The sequence below is a fragment of the Triturus cristatus genome, chromosome 6, assembly GCF_964204655.1.
Source record: "Triturus cristatus chromosome 6, aTriCri1.1, whole genome shotgun sequence".
NCBI lineage: Eukaryota > Metazoa > Chordata > Amphibia > Caudata > Salamandridae > Triturus > Triturus cristatus.
Genome location: NC_140589.1, coordinates 1,214,677,624 through 1,214,696,321, shown reverse-complemented (window position 1 = coordinate 1,214,696,321; position 18,698 = coordinate 1,214,677,624). Strand labels below are relative to the sequence as shown.

At 53.7% G+C, this 18,698-nt stretch overlaps 1 protein-coding gene across 1 annotated transcript in view; it reads right to left on the bottom strand.

Moving 5' to 3' along the window:
* AHCTF1 (AT-hook containing transcription factor 1) overlaps positions 1–18,698 on the bottom strand; it is a 1,022,752-nt gene that overhangs the window by 520,980 nt on the left and 483,074 nt on the right. The window contains exon 28 of the mRNA XM_085612122.1: positions 3,611–3,814. Within this exon, the coding sequence (XP_085468248.1) occupies positions 3,611–3,814 (204 nt within the window). The remainder of the gene's footprint in view (positions 1–3,610; positions 3,815–18,698) is intronic.

Here is an 18,698-nt window from a genome sequence, read left to right as displayed (position 1 = left end):
GTTATGCCAGTCTTCTGCGTTGTCTGTGCCTGTGCTTCATCCAGTTTCCTCTCCAGGCCTGTGGGCATCAAGGACACCTGAAGTAATCTCCCTTGGAGTGAAGTAGTAACTCCTCTGCATCTGCAGGCACCTCAACGAAGCTCACTGGTCAGCTGCTCCCGACGTCCCACAAACTCCAGAAGGCTCAGCTACACAGGTAGTGTTTCTGCAACTTCCTCGAGGCCTGCACAGTCTTCTCAGCAGGTTTGAGGTCAGTATCCATCGTCGGAACCGCTGCAACAGAGCCCCTGTGCCCCACGCCAACTTGCCAAGGCTTGTCGGCCATGTCCTCCAGGATCTTCGGGCTACAAGAGGTTCCAGCCTCCAGCATCTCTTCCTGCCAAGATCTTCATCCTCACTGCATCCTCTGCAACGTGGGCCTGCATCTTTGGTTAGCTGCTCAAGGTCCTCTTGCAACTCTTGTGCCTTTGGCCTGTGGGTCCTCTTGAGGGTCCTCTTTGGCTTCAGTGGGCTACCCTGCTTGCTCGGGCCTGCTCTGACTCACACCTATTCTACTGGAGACAAGATGGGCTGGTCACCACACAGTGGAGGCATCAGTGATCACTGCTGTAAGAGGGAGAGGGTGGAACGGATTTCATTGTGTAAGGTTGTTGTTCACACTCTACCAACGTAGATCTACTGCATTGTCACTGGAGATTTTTATACAGCTTTGGAGATTTCTGTTGTTAAGGAACCACTGCCTGTGTCAGGCACCAATGGAGGGGCCCCCATGTGCCAGCATGCTTGATTGACCAACAGAATGCAGGAATCTAGCAGAATGAGTAAGTGTAAGTCAAAAGTTGAATGATTGCTCTAGTCTGAAACATCGGAATCGTAGCCTGAATATGTTTAATACTGGGGGGGGTGACTTGACTCAATGTGATGTCCAGTATTGCCCCTATGACCAGGATGTACAAAGAGGGTGCCAGATGAGAACTGGACTTGCTGATCGAAAAGCCATGGTTGAACAACAGTGTGCTGTTTGCTTGCAAGTTGCAAGGCACGATCTCCAGAGAGCAGGCTTTGATGAGCCTGTTTGCGATGGGCCACTACCACTGCCTTCACCTTGTGAAGACCTAAGGAGTGAAAGTGAGGCCAAATGAAGGACCGCAAACTGATAGTGTTCGGATTAGATGGCTTTTTGCATCAAAGAGGTGAGAGCCGTTGAATGGGGGATCCATTAGAGTGGTTTGGATGCTCTGTGAAAAACCAGAATTCTGCTGTCAGACATTGAGGCATAGGGAGACAGATGTCCCCATGGCCTAAGCAACTGAATTAGCTTTGTCAAAAACCAGACTGGATGACTTGCTTCGCTGCAGCTTGACCATCCCCTATCAGCTCAGCAAAGCAGGTATGAAGATTTGACACAATGGAATAACTGGCTGTGCCAAATCCTGCAGAGCATGAACATATCTGTGAAAGAGACAAGTGGCATTGATGGACTTGAGGGCTGTGCCTTCCAAAGAGCACATCTTTTTTGCACATTGCTTAATTTTCTCAAACTCTGTCCAGTGGTGTATTGCGAAAGGGTCTCTGTGTCAGCTTCAAGGAGCAAGACACTAGGCACTCTGGAGCTGGATGTGAGCACAGGAAGGTGTTGGGGGGGCGGGGGGGGTTACCAGCTATTGGCTTATCTGCACGTGTGAGATGGCTCTTGAAACCCCAGTAGAAGTCGCTGACTTTCCCCATACGGGGAGGTACCCAAGTGCATTCCTGAAGGCCGCAAAAGCTAGGTCAAAAGAAGACTGACATTCTCCATCTACCTCTGCACTGGGGTCATCATGAGGAACTTAATCTCTAAGTAAAAGTCTCTGAAACTCTCTTCTGCAGTGAAGTTGCAGGTTCATCTGAGGCAGAGAACCCCATCGAAATAGTTGTGGCATCAGTGGAGTCAGAGACAGTTGCTGCAGTGCAGTCAGCGTTGACAGCTGCAGTACAGGGGAGATGTTGGGTCTGGCACTGAAGGGGATGAACTCTGGATGTTTAATGGCGGCAGCATCATCCTTGGCGTTGATCCTTAAGGTAGGGGCTGTGCCAGAGTCTGGTTCTACCATGAAACTGGAGGTGGTGAGAGGAACAACAAACAGTGCTGGTAATCCTCCAAATGATAAGACCAATAGACCTATAGTGCCTGCTTACTCTCCAGGTGGGGTCATGGATCTACTGAAGATGTTGACTATAGAGTTAAGCACTGATGTATCCATTGCAGGAATTGGAAACTATGGGTACAGCTGCCAAGCATGGTGCCATGGGAGTCGGCACCGCAGGTCGTAGTGACTCCGGGACCAGTGCCGGATTGTATGGAGTCATAGGCACCAGATTTTTCAGAGGCTCAGTAAGTTGGTCTTGATCCGACACCGGATAGGGAACTCGACAGCCCTGGCGATTTGCTTCCCGACGTGCTGAGATTCGTGCCTCCTCTTCTTCTTAAGTATCTTCTAGGACGATGCTGAACTTCAACTTCAATCATGATTTACAGCACCCACATCAGTCTTCTTGCACACTGGTCATAAAGATCTTTGTTCCCATTCTTTATGAGCTTTGGGATGCATCTTGTGGCACCAAGAACAGGCTCAACATCGTGGTGGACTCCAACACCAGTGGCAGATGTTATGGTGTGATGGACATCTGACCATCACAGTCTCAACAAGGTTTGAATCCATACAGTTCACGCAGTGACATGTCAACGAGAAAACTGCACCTAAGAATTCTTTTTGTGTAAAAATGGTTAACGTCAACACTACTGAGGAGATTATATAGTGGTCCAGAACACATCAAATGGCAAGGAAAAGAAGGAACTAACTCCATCACAGCAACAAGGGTGCTTTATGGCTCCAGTGATATTACAGGGTGTTGCGTGTGGTGCCAAGGTGGAGCCAGCACATACAAGACCAGCGTTTGAGAGCTAATGAAGAGTTTATCAGATTCAGAATGGTCCCTTAGATATTCAAAAGATGAAGACTCTGCCGGTAGAAGTATCCAACAGAAATTCCAGCATTTGAGAAAAGTTATACCTCGTAATATTTTTGCTCGGGTTGTGTTTCCAGGCTTTGGAACACCATTTCCCCAGACATTCGGAAAATTAAAAAAAACGGATGAATTCCTTATCCTCAGCCAATGCTTCTCATGATCTTGCAATCAAGCAGAATGGACTTAAATGGCAACCTTATGCAAGCCTTAGCTATCTACAGCACAGATGAATCCGATATATCCACTTACTACTTGACCGTGAATGGATTACTGTTCATGTCTTTACCATTAATTATTTACCATCACCTTATTGCCAAGTATGACAGCTTCAGGGGAGTGTCTTATCTACTCTCCTTCGTTATCAAATAGTTAATTATTTCACTGAGGGGCTACAGGCTCTGACTCATTAATCAGCTATTGGCTACTTGTATTGTCACTGCTTGCTCCAACTTCGTTCCTCACTTTGTTGCATGCAATATCTATACAGATGCTTATGTAAAGAGCTCTGATGCTCATTGCCTTGGATGTGGTATATAAAAACATAATAATAATCAATAAAGTCATTATTCCTCAACCTCTCAAAATTAACAGATTAACTTACCCCACTGCTCCACTTATCACTGCCATTTTCCTCCACAAAAGTGATTTTCGTTTCCTTTGAGCGCAAAGGAGGAGTAACAGATCTTCCTGGTGATACACAAGGAGATTCCATGGGCGTGGTGCGAAGACTTGAACGCAAGATGGACTGAGGGGTAAAACCAAGGAAAGCAGGGGTGCCTCCACATGTAGACAACGCCTTTGCTCTCTATGTGAATGAAAACAAAGAAGTATCACTTGGCCTGTGACTAGGGTTCTTGAGGAAATAAAATTAGGGAAACAAGTGGATTTATTTTGGCGTTCAAAATATACTTGCCAATATGTTACTGAACATCACTGACTCTACAACCAAGTCAATTGATTATGTCAAAATATTACACATTAAAACTAATCAAACCATGAAATGAATGCTTGTTCTTGAATAGTACACTACATTATTTAAATGATTCTAGTGAACACCACAGTATTACAGAAGTTAGTAATACCAAAATCAATAATGCAAACACAAAATATATGAACAGGTTCTGAACATTTTATCTATTTAGTTTTGCTCACTGTGCATCACACACACAGTATTTTGGAGAAGATGAAGAAACTCAGTAAGCCTCAGAATAAAGTATTTATTTTTAAATTGTGGTTAGGTTAAGAGGGTTGCTAGTGCATAGTGGATATATGGCACTCAAGATATGCAGGGAAACCTGGTTACATTCTTTGTGGTCCTAACCTAAATTGAAGAAACCTAGAACACACACAAAAGCCATCATTTTTCTTACCCATTCAGTTTGTTCTTATACATATTTCCACCAATAAAGCAGACAGACATTTTAAAATAAGCTTAACAGCAAAAATGCATTAAGAAAAGTGATTAGAGTCTTTTTAGAAATGTAGCACGCTACAGTGCAGCTCTCAAAATTAAACATGACCTTTCAATTTTTCACTGTCAAAGAATTGGAGTATTGTAGTTTGTAGAAAGTAGGAATGTTATTTTGGTCAAAATGCAATACACCAACGGAAATCATTTGGGGAGGGTGAGGGTGAAATTCTGAGGCAGAGTTAAACAAAGACAGGCTTTTTTGCCCAAACTGTTTTAACATAGCTGCCATGTTTTCAGCTTACTCGTGTGTGACACTCGTGCATTAACTGCGTTTGTGTGACACTTTAATGCCTTATGTGAGACAATACGAGTGACCGTTTATCGTAGGCAGAATAAAGCATTTAGGTCTATGTAACTTAATACATCACAGAAATGCCCTTGTAAGCAATGTAAAGGTCTACAATTGCACATAAACCAGCTTCAACACCCAGTAGTGCTAGCTTAATGAGAGGTCAAGCTTTGGTTTGTTCCATGACTCAACATATTTTGAAATAATGCGTGCAATGTGGGGATGAAATAAAAGTGAGCGATGCTACTGTACAGCAGACAAGTACAAGGCAATGTCATAGTTCTCTTTCAGAACAGGGCTATTGCTAAGTATGTACTAATCTTGCCCAGTGGTGTTATTTTAGCAGTGCATAGGTAGTATGCTGAACCTTACGTAATGTAAACCAGCTTAAGTACAATTTTAGTTGGCAGCGACAAATGCTCCTTTGACTGATGTTCATCTGGTCTTGTATGGCAAAAGTTAAATGAAGTGCAGTTAAAAAGCTTAAATAGCATGATGAGGTCTAAGATAAACAAATCAGATCATACAAAAACATACAATTATCCCCAGGCGTCAGACTGTATCCGGAAATATTTTCATGAGCAGTACCCCTGAGCGCCGGTAGGTGACGGCGTTCGGCTCAGCATGACATTGTCGGCTGAACTGGAAGAGATTTACCCGGTGCCTACATAGCTGCCACCCAGGTGTTTTGACGTCAGTTACTTTTTGCGACTTTCAATGCCAGTAGTGCACAGTATAGTGACCACTGGTGTGGAAAACTAGGGCCCTGAAATGGAGAAAAAAAACTCTGTTTCTAAAAATCCCTTAGCAGGGCGGGTAGGATGGGTGGGTTGATAAAGAATCTGCGGCTAGATAGAGTCTTTACCAGATAAGGTGTTACCGAAGGCAAGTAACTTATTTATCTGAAAGAGACTTTCAGCACAGATTACTTCCCTTAGACAAGATACTCAAGCAATACCTCCCAGGAGGTGAGTGAGGACCAATTTCAGATGAGGAAGTCCTGCAGGACCGAATGGACAAAAAGCCCATCTCTACAGACCAGACAGTAATGCTTGGTAAACGTGTGCAATGAGGGACACGTTGCTGCCTGGCAGATATCCAGGACCGTAAATCTGCGTGCCAACGCAGTAGTCCCAGCCTTAGCTCTGGTGGGATGAGCATGTATACCCTCCGGTGGGTGCATTTTGGCCAATGCGTAGCAAATTTTGAAGCAGTGCATGATCCATCTGGAGATGGCTCACTTCCGCACTGCATGTCCATTCATTGCTCCAACAAACCCCACGGAAGAAAGATAGCCCTTGAGAGTGCCCAAATCAGAGCCCTGCTGAGCAAGATAAAGTTTAAAAAGAATAACTTGAGAAAGGGGGGCGGAAAGGGGGGCAGAAAGGGGTTTAATGTGTTTTCTGAACACCATGCCACAAATTTTGACAACGGTAGACATATACCGGCTTGGTGGACAGCCACCTGGCTGCCAAGATAACATCACTGACTTCAGGAGAAAGGTAGACAGATGCCAACTGCCGCTGCTAAATCTCCACACAAGAAGGCATAGAGTTGACAGGTTTGTAAGGAGGACAGACCCCTGCTACTGCAAAAGAAGATCATTCCGGGAGGGGCAGCCTGATCGGAGGACCAATGCCCATGCTCAAGAGCTCGGGATACTAGACTCTCTATGCCCAGTCTGGATTCACAAGAATGGCTTTGGCCTGGTCGTTCCTGATCTTCTTGAAACTCTGGGCAGAGGTGGTTTGGCCAGAAAGGCGTACAGGAGGCATGAGCTCCACTTGTGATAAAAAGCATCTCCGAGCGAGAGTCACCTTAGAAATTCCAGCACGCAGAACTGCTGACATTGCGTGTTCCAGGCAGTTGCGAATAGATCTAATCAAGGCTCTCCCCTTAGCTGAAAGAGGGCTTGCACCACATCCGGATGGAGACGCTATTTGTGATCCTCTAGGCATCTTCAGCTGAGTTTGTCCGCTTTGGAATTCAGAGAGCCCGCCATGCGTTGAACCACCAGGAATATACCCTGGCAGTCCAGCTATGTCCAGAGATGCAGGGCCTCTTGACAAAGGATCCACAAAACCACCCGCCCAGTTTGTTGCAGTACCACGTAGCGGTCGTGTTGTCTATGAACACCTGCACTAGCCTTCACTTGATGTAGGGTAGAAGGCTTTCAATGCCAATCGAACCCCATCCCAGGAGTGACGCATCTGTCATGACTGCCAGATCTGGGGGGGCGTGGCCAACTGGCGAACATGGCGGCCGCAAGTCTTTGAGGCTCCGGCCGTTACCCCCGCTTTATCCTGACAGTCATCCTGGGAAGCGGGCAGTCCTGACCTAAATAGTGCTGGTCGGGTGCAGGGCAGCGGCGGGGACACCCCCTGAAATCCGGGAGCCGCGAGGTGACCGCTCCTGGCCGCAATCAGCGAGGCAGCCTACGAGGCGAAGCTGCCCGCTAGCGGCGATCGCCGGCTTGAGGGTGTGTCTGGCGAGCGGAGGACGGAGAGCGCGGTGCTCGGGAAGGCCTGGAGTGCAAGCGGTGGAGGCCTCCCCGTCGGAGGCTGCGATGTGCCTGGTACGCTGAGGTGCAGAGGAGTGGAGGCGGTGGCCTGGGCTGCGCCGCGCGACCCGCGAAAACATCGAGGACGACGGCGGGCGGAGTTGTGCCCCGGGGGAGCCAGCCTGGGCGGCCCGTGAGCGGTGCGGCCTGCGGAGGACACGGAACGGGGCGCCGACGAACAGTGAGTGGCTGGGAGCTGCGGGGCCCGCGAGGCGGTCTGCGCCCTTGCTGTGGGGTGAGCGGCGGCCTGTACTTGCGCCTGGACTGGAGCGCCCTGAGTGAGGAGGAGCGGAATCACAGGCTCAAGGCTGCGGGGGCAGAGCGAGACGGAGATCGGACGGCCTGGCGGACCCAGTGACTGGAGGACGCCTACTGCCGGGGACCAGTGGATGGATGCGGGCGGCGGCGGGCGCCACGTTGCAAGGGCCGCCATCTTAAGTGGACCGGCAGCGCACCTCTGGGCGTAGGTTCTCACTGAGGAGGACAGTAGTGCGACCCGGAGTGGTGGGGGCGCCCCTGAGAGGCTGTGCGAGGCGTGCTGGAGGCGGGAGGGGCCCCCGGCCGCCCCTGGTGGCTGAAACGTCGGACCGGAGCCAATCTGAGCACACAGCGGACTGCCGGCGGGCACCGATCGGGTGTACCCGGCGCCGTCGGACGGAGCGCCTGCCTCCGCGCGGCTGCGGCGGGGAGCTGAGGGCCGTCTGGAGCGGCTGGAGGGTGTAGGTCGGAGGCCTGGCTGGCCGTGGATGGCACCGGTGAGGGGAGCCACGGAGTGTCCTGGGGGCTGGCGCACGCCGGTAAGGAGGACAGTGGAGCACTGACCAGGGGAGAGGGGCACGACACACTGGCCCAGGAGCCCTGAGGACTTCGGAATCTACTGATTGTCCGCACAGGCGGCCGCACGGAGGGGTGCGCAGTACAGGAGCGGAGCAGCGGCCACCGAGCTGCGCCTGTGACACTGAGATCCGGCCTGCGGATGCCGACGGCCCAACAATACGCGATGGGCCGGCTCCGGGACAAATCACAGCAGGGACAGTCTCGTACAGGGAGCGTAGACACGCAATCCCGCTCAGGAGGAGATGCGGAGCCACAATCTGCAGCACTGTCGGCCAAGATGGACGTTATGCTCGCGGCAGTGGAGAAACTCGGCGCCAGTCTGGAGCAGACGAGGGAGTCCTTAGAAGTCAGGATAGACAAGGTCACCTCCGACTTCACGCTGCTCCATGCAGATCACCGCAAGCTGGCGGAGAGGGTCACAGTCCAGGGCCAGACGCTTCGGGAGCTCCAGCCAATCACTCACAGCCATGGGGCTGCGCTGCAGGATGTGTTGGACAGGGTTAATGCATTGGAAGACCGGGTTGACGAAGCAGAAGGGCGCTCCCGGCGCAATAATGTACGTGTCGTGGGCCTTCCTGAGGGCGTCGAAGGCAGGAACCCGGAGCAGTATATCGAGCGCTGGCTGACGGACCTCTTGCCGCAGGGGGCGCTATCCCAGCACTTTGTGGTAGAGCGCGCACACAGGGTGCCAGCGCAGCAACCCAAACCGGGGGCCCGGCCCCGCCCGTTCCTCTTCAGGCTCCTGAACTATCGCGACCGCGATGCGATCCTGAGGGAGACGCGCAAGTCTGGTGACCTGACGGTTGGCAGTAGCCGTGTCATGCTCTTCCCTGACTACACGGCGGCGGTGCAACGGCGCAGGAGCAACTACCTGGCGGTAAAGAGGCAGCTTCGGGAGCTGGCGCTGCCCTACTCTCTGCTGTTCCCGGCCCGCCTGCGAGTGGTGGCACAGGAGGGGACCCGCTTCTTCGACTCCCCGGAGGATGTCTGGAACTGGCTGGAGGAGACGGGGCAGTGGAAGGGGGAGAGACCCGCGGGCGCGGCGCCTGATGGCCGCCCGGAGAGAGGACCCCGGAGGCGCAGGAGGCGAGGGGCCCGACAGCACTTGAGGATGGGGCTAACAGCGCCTAGCCCGGAGAGGATCAGAGTGGAGCGGCAGGAGGCCCTTGACGCGGTGGCGACTCTGGGGACGTCGCCTGGTGGAGAATGCATGGAGATTGGTGCGAGCAGCGCCCCGGGGACTAGCGGTGCCTCGTCCCCATCCACGATGATATCGGAGGACCTGGCCTTACCGGTGGTGACCCCGCAGACCGCCGATTTGATTACGTGACGAGACACTGCTGCACCGCACTGAGGTGGGCGCCATGCGGGGGTGGGTATGCCCACGCGATTGGCCTGCAGCTGGGCACCTGGAGTGGGGACGGGGCCTTGAGGGCGGGGGGGTTCTCCCGTTGGGGGCGCGGGCTTAGCGCGGGGGGTGTCTAGTAGTGCAGGAAGACCCGACAGTAGCGCGCACCGCTGGGCGGTCTAGTGGGGGGTCCCTACCGCCGCGTCCTAGAGCTCAGACAGCGCGACAGTTTCACGATACGATATGCTACTGCTTTTCCCTTCCCTTAGAGGTGATAGGGGAGGGGGGACATTGCGCCAGCTGGTCGACACTCTCGCGCGTACCCCCTCAGGCACTGTACTGACACATTGCATAGTTAATTGGTTCCTTTGACGTTTGGACGGATGCCCCGTTGGGAATACGCCCCTCTTTGTTCTCTTGTTCTATTGTTTACGGCAGTTACACTGATCACATGGCAGCGCAATTATATGTTCCCCTGGGTTGGGTGGCTGGCCCCTCGTCCCCCTCCTCAGGTGCGGCTGTCCTACCTCCAGCCCGGCTGGTTTTCCTATCTTCACGATGGCGCACACTAATGTGATGACTTGGAACATACGGGGCATGCACACACCGTCCAAGCGCTACTCTGTCTTCTCCTACTTACAGCGTCACTCCGTCGGGATCGCTCTCCTGCAGGAGACGCATATGTCAAGACCAGAACTAGACAGGCTTGCCAAGCGGTGGAGGGGGCACACGTTTGGGACCGTTTATTCGGCGCACGCGCGCGGCACATTGATATGGGTGCGAGCAGGGGTCCCCTTCCGATGCGAGGAGGCGGTGGTGGACGGCGAGGGCAGGTACACGCTAGTGCGGGGAAAATTGAACGGGCAGGAGATCTTGCTGGGGTCGATATACGCGCCCAACGTAGATCAGCCGTCCTTCCTGGAACGCCTGACGCAAGTCCTGCACCCCTACGCGGGACTCCCCTGGCTACTGGGAGGGGACTTCAACATGGTGCTAGATGTTCAACTGGACAGATCCTTCCCTCCTCTGCGAGCTGCGGTGGTGGCATCTAACGCTAGGGCGTTGGGGGACTGGCTTGCGCATTGGGCGCTGCAGGACCTGTGGCGCACTCTCCACCCGAGTACCAAGATATACTCTTATTATTCGGCGGTACACGATCTTCACGTCCGCCTGGACAGGTTGGTGGGCTCGCAGTCGCTACTCCCGCTCATAGCCCGCTCTGAATATCTAGGCCGCACGCACTCAGACCATAATCCCCTGTGGCTCCAGATTAGCTGGGTGGTGGAGCGGCAGCCGGTGCCCACCTGGCGGCTCCAGCCGAGCGCGCTCGAGGATCTGGAGTTTAGATCTTCCCTGGGCACGGCCATTCTGGCATTCTTTGAAGCGAACGAAGGAACGGCGAGCGATGCGCTGGTGGAGTGGGAAGCCCATAAGGCGACCATCCGTGGCCACTGTATGGGGGCTACCTGGAACATACGAAGGGGCCTCACGGACTCTCTGACGCGTTTGGAGAATGACCTCCTGCGGCATGAGAGGGAGGGAGAGGGAGGGGGTCGCCACTCACACACTCTGGCAGACCTTCGGGAAAGACACGCGGACCTTCTGGAGCGGCTCCGGTGCCACAACTACGCTGCGCACACGGCCAGGACGCATGCTGGAGCGGATAGGGCGGGCCGCCTTCTGGCCTGGCTCATACGACAGGAGGACCGGCGTGCCCCCATCGGATCGATCCACAGAGCGGATGGCACACTAGTCCATACACAGCGTGAAATACACCGGGCCTTCACTGACCACTACAGGCAGCTGTACACCGCGAGGGGGACTGGCCCCCCGCAGCTTCTTGGGGACTTTCTGGCCTCTATCCAGCTCCCTGCGGTCACGGCGGCACACAATGAGGATCTTGCCGGACCCCCCTCTCTGGAGGAAATAGAGGAGGCGATCCGATCGATGGCATCTGGGAAGACGCCGGGGCCGGATGGCCTGCCAGCGGAATATTATAAAGCGTACCGCGAGTCCCTGGCGCCAGTGCTGAGAGAGCTCTATAACACAGCACTGGAGGTAGGGTCGCTCCCTCCCTCTATGCAGGAGGCGTTCCTGGTCTCCCTGCCTAAACCTGACAGGGACCACACGGAGCTAGGCTCCTACCGACCCTTAGCGATGCTGAACGTGGATTATAAAATCCTCGCCAAAGTGCTGGCGGAGCGGCTGGCGCCGGTGGTCCCCCACTTGGTGCACGCTGACCAGAATGGTTTTGTCCCAGCGCGGTCAACATCCCTGAACCTCCGGCGATACTTCAGGGTGGCGACTGAGGCGGTGCACAGGTGGCCCAGGGCGGGGTGCCTCATCCTGGACTTAGAAAAGGCATTTGACAGCCTAGAGTGGGGTTACTTAGCCGAGGTGCTGCTCCGATACGGGTTGGACCGGGAATTCCTGCAGATGGTCGACCTGTTATACAGGCGACCCACGGTCCGCGTCCGTCTGGGCCCTCACGTCTCGGAGGCGATACCGGTGGGCCGGGGTACACGGCAGGGGTGCCCGCTCTCCCCGCTCTTGTTCGCACTGGCGATTGAGCCCTTGGCTGTGGCTCTGCGGGAGACGCTGGGAGATGGCTTACAGTTGGGGGACGCAGTCCACCACGTGTCGCTCTATGCCGATGACCTGCTAGTCTATGTACAGGATGTGGGGAGTGTCCCGGAGGAGCTGCCGCGGCTGCTGAGGACGTTCGCCGATATTTCAGGGTTACGAGTGAACGCCGCCAAATCATGCCTGTATGCCTTTAACGCCGGTATAGACGACCCGCGATACTACCTGGATGGCACATTGGTCCAATGGAAGGCGGACACCTTCCGCTACCTGGGGATCCAAATCTACCGCTGCCCGGCCGACCTCTTTGATGGGAACCTGGGGAGGGCGGTCACGGCGCTCAGATCGCAGATACGATTCTGGAGCGCGCTCCCATTGACGATCACGGGCAGAGTGGCGCTGGCCAAAATGGTCATGCTCCCCCGCCTCCTGTACTACTTCGCCAATCTCCCGATGTACATCTCCCCCGCATTCTTTGGCAAGCTTAGTCGACTGCTGCGGGACTTTGTCTGGGGTAGTGCCCGGCACAGGCTGGCGCTTGCGAAATTGTATTTGCCAACAGACAGAGGTGGTCTAGCCGCCCCTTGCTTCGAGCACTACTATCTGGCCGCTCAACTACAATGGGTGGCCCGCTGGCTGGCTGATAAAGGCAGAGATGAAACGGCCTCGGGGTTGGCGCCCTACACACTGGAACAATTAACGAGGTCCTTCCACCCCCTTCACAGGGTTGCGCGCCCGCTGCCACTCCTCCTGGAGGTGGCGCACAGGTGCTTTCGGAGGGCCTTGTTCCTCACGCGTGCTGTTACCCCGTATGCGCCGGCGATACCGCTCGAGGGCTCCCCTAGCGGAGGGGGGGTGCTCACGGCTCACATGCTGGCGGACTGGTGGGGGGCCGATGTGCGCACGATGGGAGACCTCTACCGGGAGGGTGAGCTGGTACCATACGAGACCCTGGTATCGGAGGACGGGCTCCCACCCGGGGGGTTCCTGCAACACCGCTCGCTAATGGCGAGCATGACTGCCCGATGGGGAGATATGACCTCGGAACCCGCCCTGCATCTGACCATGCAATACCTACATGTCATGGGGAGAGGAGGGCACTTGATACGCTGGTTCGCAGCCTCGCTGAGGGAGCTGACGTCCGTCAGCCTGGACCGCCTCCGTGCTAAGTGGGATTTGGACCTGGGTAGGCCGCTAGAGAACAAGGAGTGGGAAAGGATACTCAAGAGCCCAGTGCGTATACCCCGAAACTTGCGATTCCGCCAAATCCAGCTGTTTATCGTGCACAGAGCTTACCTCACGCCGGAGTCAATCAATCGGTACTTTCACCGCACAGATGCGGTGTGCCCTAGGTGCGGAGAGCCGGGGGCGGGACTCCTGCACATGCTGTGGAGCTGCGCACGGTTGGGTGTCTACTGGAGATCGGTCAGTGGGCTGCTACTAGAGAGTGTGGGACGTAGCATTCCATTTGACTGGCCCGAACACATACTACACCACTTTAAGCGACCGCGCAAAGATAAGGTGGCGTCGCGGTTCATTGACCTGGGGCTGGTGGTGGCGGTGCGACTCATCACGAAAAGGTGGAAAGCACATGACCCACCGTGCGTGCAGGCTTGGATTGCCTCGTTTCGGGCATGGGCCGGGGCTGAGGGGACCGCCATCCAGAGGGAGGAAACATTGGGCCTGCGGAGGGAGCCTATGGCGGACCGCTGGAAGCAGCTGCTGGGGAAGCTCAGGCATCTGGGTGCGGAGAGCGATGAGGAGTTGCAGGGGGCAGCGGACGGCGCTGGCGCGGGCGGGGGTGGAACCGGGGAGGCCCCCCTGCAGTGCTGACATACCCCGGCTATTTCCTGCCTCCCCTGGCGCCACGACGACCACACTTGCATAGTGCCGATCGCACCCGGGGCGCGCATACACACACACGCACGGGGGTTCCCGGGGGGGGTGGAGGGGCGGGGGGACTAGACGACAACCGGGAGGGTATTGGGCCTGTCTGTACGGTTTATGCTGCCATTGTTGGGGGTTCTGTTTTGTATACTCTTTGGGCCTGGTGGGCATTTTGCCTGTTCTTTATAGTCAGGGGGCGGCGGGTAGCGCCCACGCATAGTCACGGAACCCAGTTGCGGCACGGTTCCTGCTGTTACTCCTGTTGCGCCCAATACGAGACTGTCAGCGAGACTGTGGTTGGCACCGCTGAGGGCGGCGCTCGCACGCAAGACTGGTTGCAAGTCCTGGCGCAGTGGTTGGGGGTTCTGTTGCGGGGCGCTCCCCTGCCTATGCTCTCAACTCTTTGATTACCTGTTGTGTCACATGCCAAAGAATGTTTTTTGTTTACTTTAAAACAATAAAAACAGATTTCAAAAAAAAAAAAAAAAATGACTGCCAGATCTGGTTGGGGAAGGGAGAGGGGTCTGCCGTTGACCCATTTGTGGTTCATTAGCCACCACTGCAGAACTTTTCCAGTTCCCTCCGAGGTCTGGACCATGTCCAAAAGATTCCCCTGATGTTGCGCCCACTGGAACTTCAACTCCCACTGCGGAGCCCGCATATGCCACTGACCATGTGTCACCAGCAGGGCGGAAGAGACCTTGAGTTCCAGCAGTCTCAGTCTCACCGAAATCCAGGATAGAGGCTGAAACATCAGTATCATAGCCTGAATATCCTGGACTCGCCGTTATGGAGGATAAGTCCACAACTGCACTGTGTCCATAACAGCGCAGATGAAAGGGGGCCTCTGAGAGGGAGTCAGGTGGGACTTCCACACGTTGATAATGAACCCCAGTGAATGCAGGAGATTCGCTGTAGTCTGGAGGTGGGAGACAGCCTGGGGTGAGCCCGCTTTTAACAGCCAGTCATCGAGATAAGGGAAGCGTGGCACCCCTGATCTTCGCAGATAAAATGTAACCACAGCCATCACCTCCGTGAACACCTGAGGCCGCTGGTAAGACCAAAGGGAAGCATGGTGAACTGAAAGTGCTTGCAGCCAAATGTTAACCGCAGGCAACATCTGTGGTCTGGCAGGCCGGGAATGAGGAGTTATGAGTCCTGGAAGTCCAACGCTACCATCCAGTCTCCTGGGTCCATGGTAGACAGGACCCAAGCCAGGGTTAGCATTTTAAGCTTCTTCTTGAGAAAGTAATTGAGAGGGCTTAGATCTAAGAGAGGACGAAGACCTCCGTCTTTTTTCAGCACCAAGAAGTAGCCGGAATAGCAACCAAGACCCACTTCTGGCATCGGAAGCCTCTCTATGGCTACCTTGGCCAAGAGAGCCGTTACTTCCTGGCAGAGAAGAGACAAATGTTCCTCCATCAGTCCGTCATAAGATTGTGGTATAGGGGGGTGGGGTAGCAATGGAGGGGAGGGAGCAACCCCTTCAGACGATCTGCAAAACATTTGTTCAATGTTATGGACCTCAAGCGTGGCAGGTGATGGCGAATCTTGCCGCAAACGGACTGCCCACGATAGCATGAAGGAAGATTAAGAGTGTTCGAAGCCTACTGGGGGTATACTGGCCCTACTGCTGTCTTCCGACCCATACGGAGTCTATGTGTACCGTGCCCCTGTGCCATGCACAGGCTGGGAGGCATGCGCTGTATGGTAGCTGGCAGGGTAAAGGAGCAGTTGGAAGCCCCTTCCATAGCCATGAAAGGAGTCGAAAGGGGGATTGTGGGTGACTGGGGGCCATGGAGTGACCCAATTATATGGCTGTAGTCCTACCATCCTTAAAGCGTTCTAGCGTAGAGTCTGCCTTGTCTTTGAAGAGATGGGAGCCATTAAAGGGCATGTCCATGAGAGATGATTTGACATCCCCAGAAAAGCCAGTCATTCTCAAACCAGGTGTGGCACCGTAAGGGCATCGTCAACGGAAAGTCCTGCCTAGTGAGTCAGTGGTGTCCTCTGCATTTCGCATTGTGAACTTCGCTGAATCTCTCTCATCAGCAACATCCTGAAAAAGTACAACCCAGGACTCCTCCGGGACCAATAGCGGCACCTGCTCAACCATATCCCACAGGGCGTAGGAATAACGGCCCAAAAGGCAGGCAGTGCTCACAGACTGCAGTGGCCAGCTGGTAGAAGAAAACATACTCTTCCCAAAAGTGTCTTGCCTATTGGATTCCCTATCTGGGGATGCAATAGGGAATGCACCAGGATTTACATGGGATGTAAAGGCTTAGACCACCAAGCTCTCTGAGGTAGAGTGTTGGGTGAGGAAGTATGGGTCTCCTGGTGTGGGGTGACGAATAGTCCTATTCACAGAAGCTTCTATGCTGGGCTTGGACCAGGTCCTAAGTCGGATGTCCGTAAGTGCTTCGTTGAAGAGGAAAAGTGTTTCTAAGAGGGACATTCCTGGTTGCAGCACCTCTGTCAAGACGTTTGTCATCACTGCCACAGAGGGAAGACTAAGTGCTTGTGACCTACCATGAACGTCAGGTAAAGCCTGTGGACAGGCAGGATGGGAGTGTGGAAATATGTGGCCTGCAAATCCAATGCTGCAGTAAAGTGGGATTCTGTTGCAGCCCCCGCCCCTCCCCCACACTTTTTTGCTAACCAGGTTCCCAGTACCAGTGTTCTTTCCCAAAACGGTATCATTGTCCACACAATTGGCACACCTCTGGTTTGCATTTAAGTCCCTTGTAAAAGGTGCCAATGGTACCATGGGCCATGTGACCAGCAATGCAAGAGGCATAGGTAAGTCACCTCTACAGCAGGCCTTAGAGCTCTAAAGCAGGGTGCACTGTACCTCATGTGAGGGCATCATTGCATGAGAAGATATGCACCTGTAGTGTCTAAGTCCATTCTTAAATATTATAAGTGCACAGTGAAGCCATGCTGAGTACATGGGCTGGGAGCTTGTCACTACGAGTTCCACAGCTCCATGAGGGCTTCACTGAAATCCAAGATGTTTGGTATCAAACAGCTCAGCTTAATGAACTCACACTGATGCCAGTGTTGGATTTATTTAAGAAATGCCTCCTGAAACTACCAAATTGCTAGTGTACACCTGACTGGACCTCACCAGCCTGCTACCTCTAGCCTGTTTTTGACCCCTGAGGTGGGAGCCTTTTGATCTTGTGGGTCAGAAACAAAGCCTACTCTGGCTGGAGGTGCTTCAAACCTATCCCCAAGCAGGAACAGCATAGAAAGGCAGTGAGCCTCAAAGGCCTAGTCTGACTGGGACCTGCTAATCAGGACCACAGTCACTGTGCTTTCTCCTCTAAATTGTCCATGGTAAGTGCTTTTGTACCTCCACAATTGGCTACTGGTGCACCTTTCTAAGTCCCTAGAATATGGTACTGAGGTACCTAGGCATAGGTACACCAGGGGTCTCCCATGGGCTTCAGCATATATTGTGCTACCCAAGGGGGTCCACTTAAACTTTGATTACAAGTCTGCCATTGCAGCCTGTGTGAGTTGGTGCTTGCACGTCTCACAACAGATATACGTTTTCATATATCTGAGCTCACTAAACTTCAAACCTTTAAGTCACCCCATGGCAGGTTCTTCAGTCCTGAGAGCAGGGTGATAGGTTGTAAGTGTAAGGGTGCCCCTGCATAAGCAGGACACTCCTACAAACCCCGGAGTCGATTCTCCAGGCTTTGTAAATGCGGTCAGCCATTTTGATACATATAGTGGACATCAGTCATTACAAGAAGTCTAACTATATAGTGGCGGCTCTGAAACCAGTCATGTACTGTATCAAACAGGTTGGAATCATACCCCAAAACCGATTTCATTGCTGGAAGTAAGATCCTATGTACTGGGGGGTTCCCTTGGGTACCCCCCTCCCGTATTCCGGGTAACAGCCTTTCAGGGTCTGCCAGCAAGCTAGTGCTGCTGCCGACCACAGACCCGATTCTGCCCTCCTGCTGCAGAGTCAAGCTTGATCAGGGAAAGGGAGAATACGTTTACTGTCACAGGGAGGTGTGGTCACCTACCAGACAGGACGTGGGGGCATTTGCCAGCGCCACCAGTCTGCTTTAAAGGGTACATTTGGTGCTCTCCTTATATACTCCATACACCAAAGAAATCTCCCTTGGAGTATAGGAGTCACTCCCCTGCATCTGCAGGCACTGCAAAAAAGTTGACCGATCTGCTGCTCCTGTCATCCTACGGACTTTACAAGGCTCAGCACACAGGTGGTGGTTCTGCAACTCCCTCGAGGCCTGAACTGTCCTCTCTGCAATTTTAAGGCCAGTGTCCCTCGATGGAACCAAACCCTTGTGCATGGCGTTGACCAGGCCTGTTGGCTCTGCACTCCAGAGATCTTCGGGCTACAAGAAGCTCCACCTTTCAGCATCTGTTCCCTCCAAGACCAAAGTCCTCACTGCATCCTCAGCACCGCGGGCCATCATCTTTGGTGAGCTGCTCGAGATCCTCTTGAGACTCCTGTGCCTTCAGACTGTGGGTCCTCCTAGGGGTCTTCTACTGCATCAGTGGGCTACCCTGCTTGCTCAGGCCTGCTCTGACTCGTCTGCTGTTTGTGAGTTTCTTGGACCTTGCTGGCCCCAATGTTGCTACTTCTTCGTTCTCCATGCCAGTTGCGGCTACCAAGACTTGTTGATGCTCCAGGCAGACACCGACCACCTAGTCACAGACATCC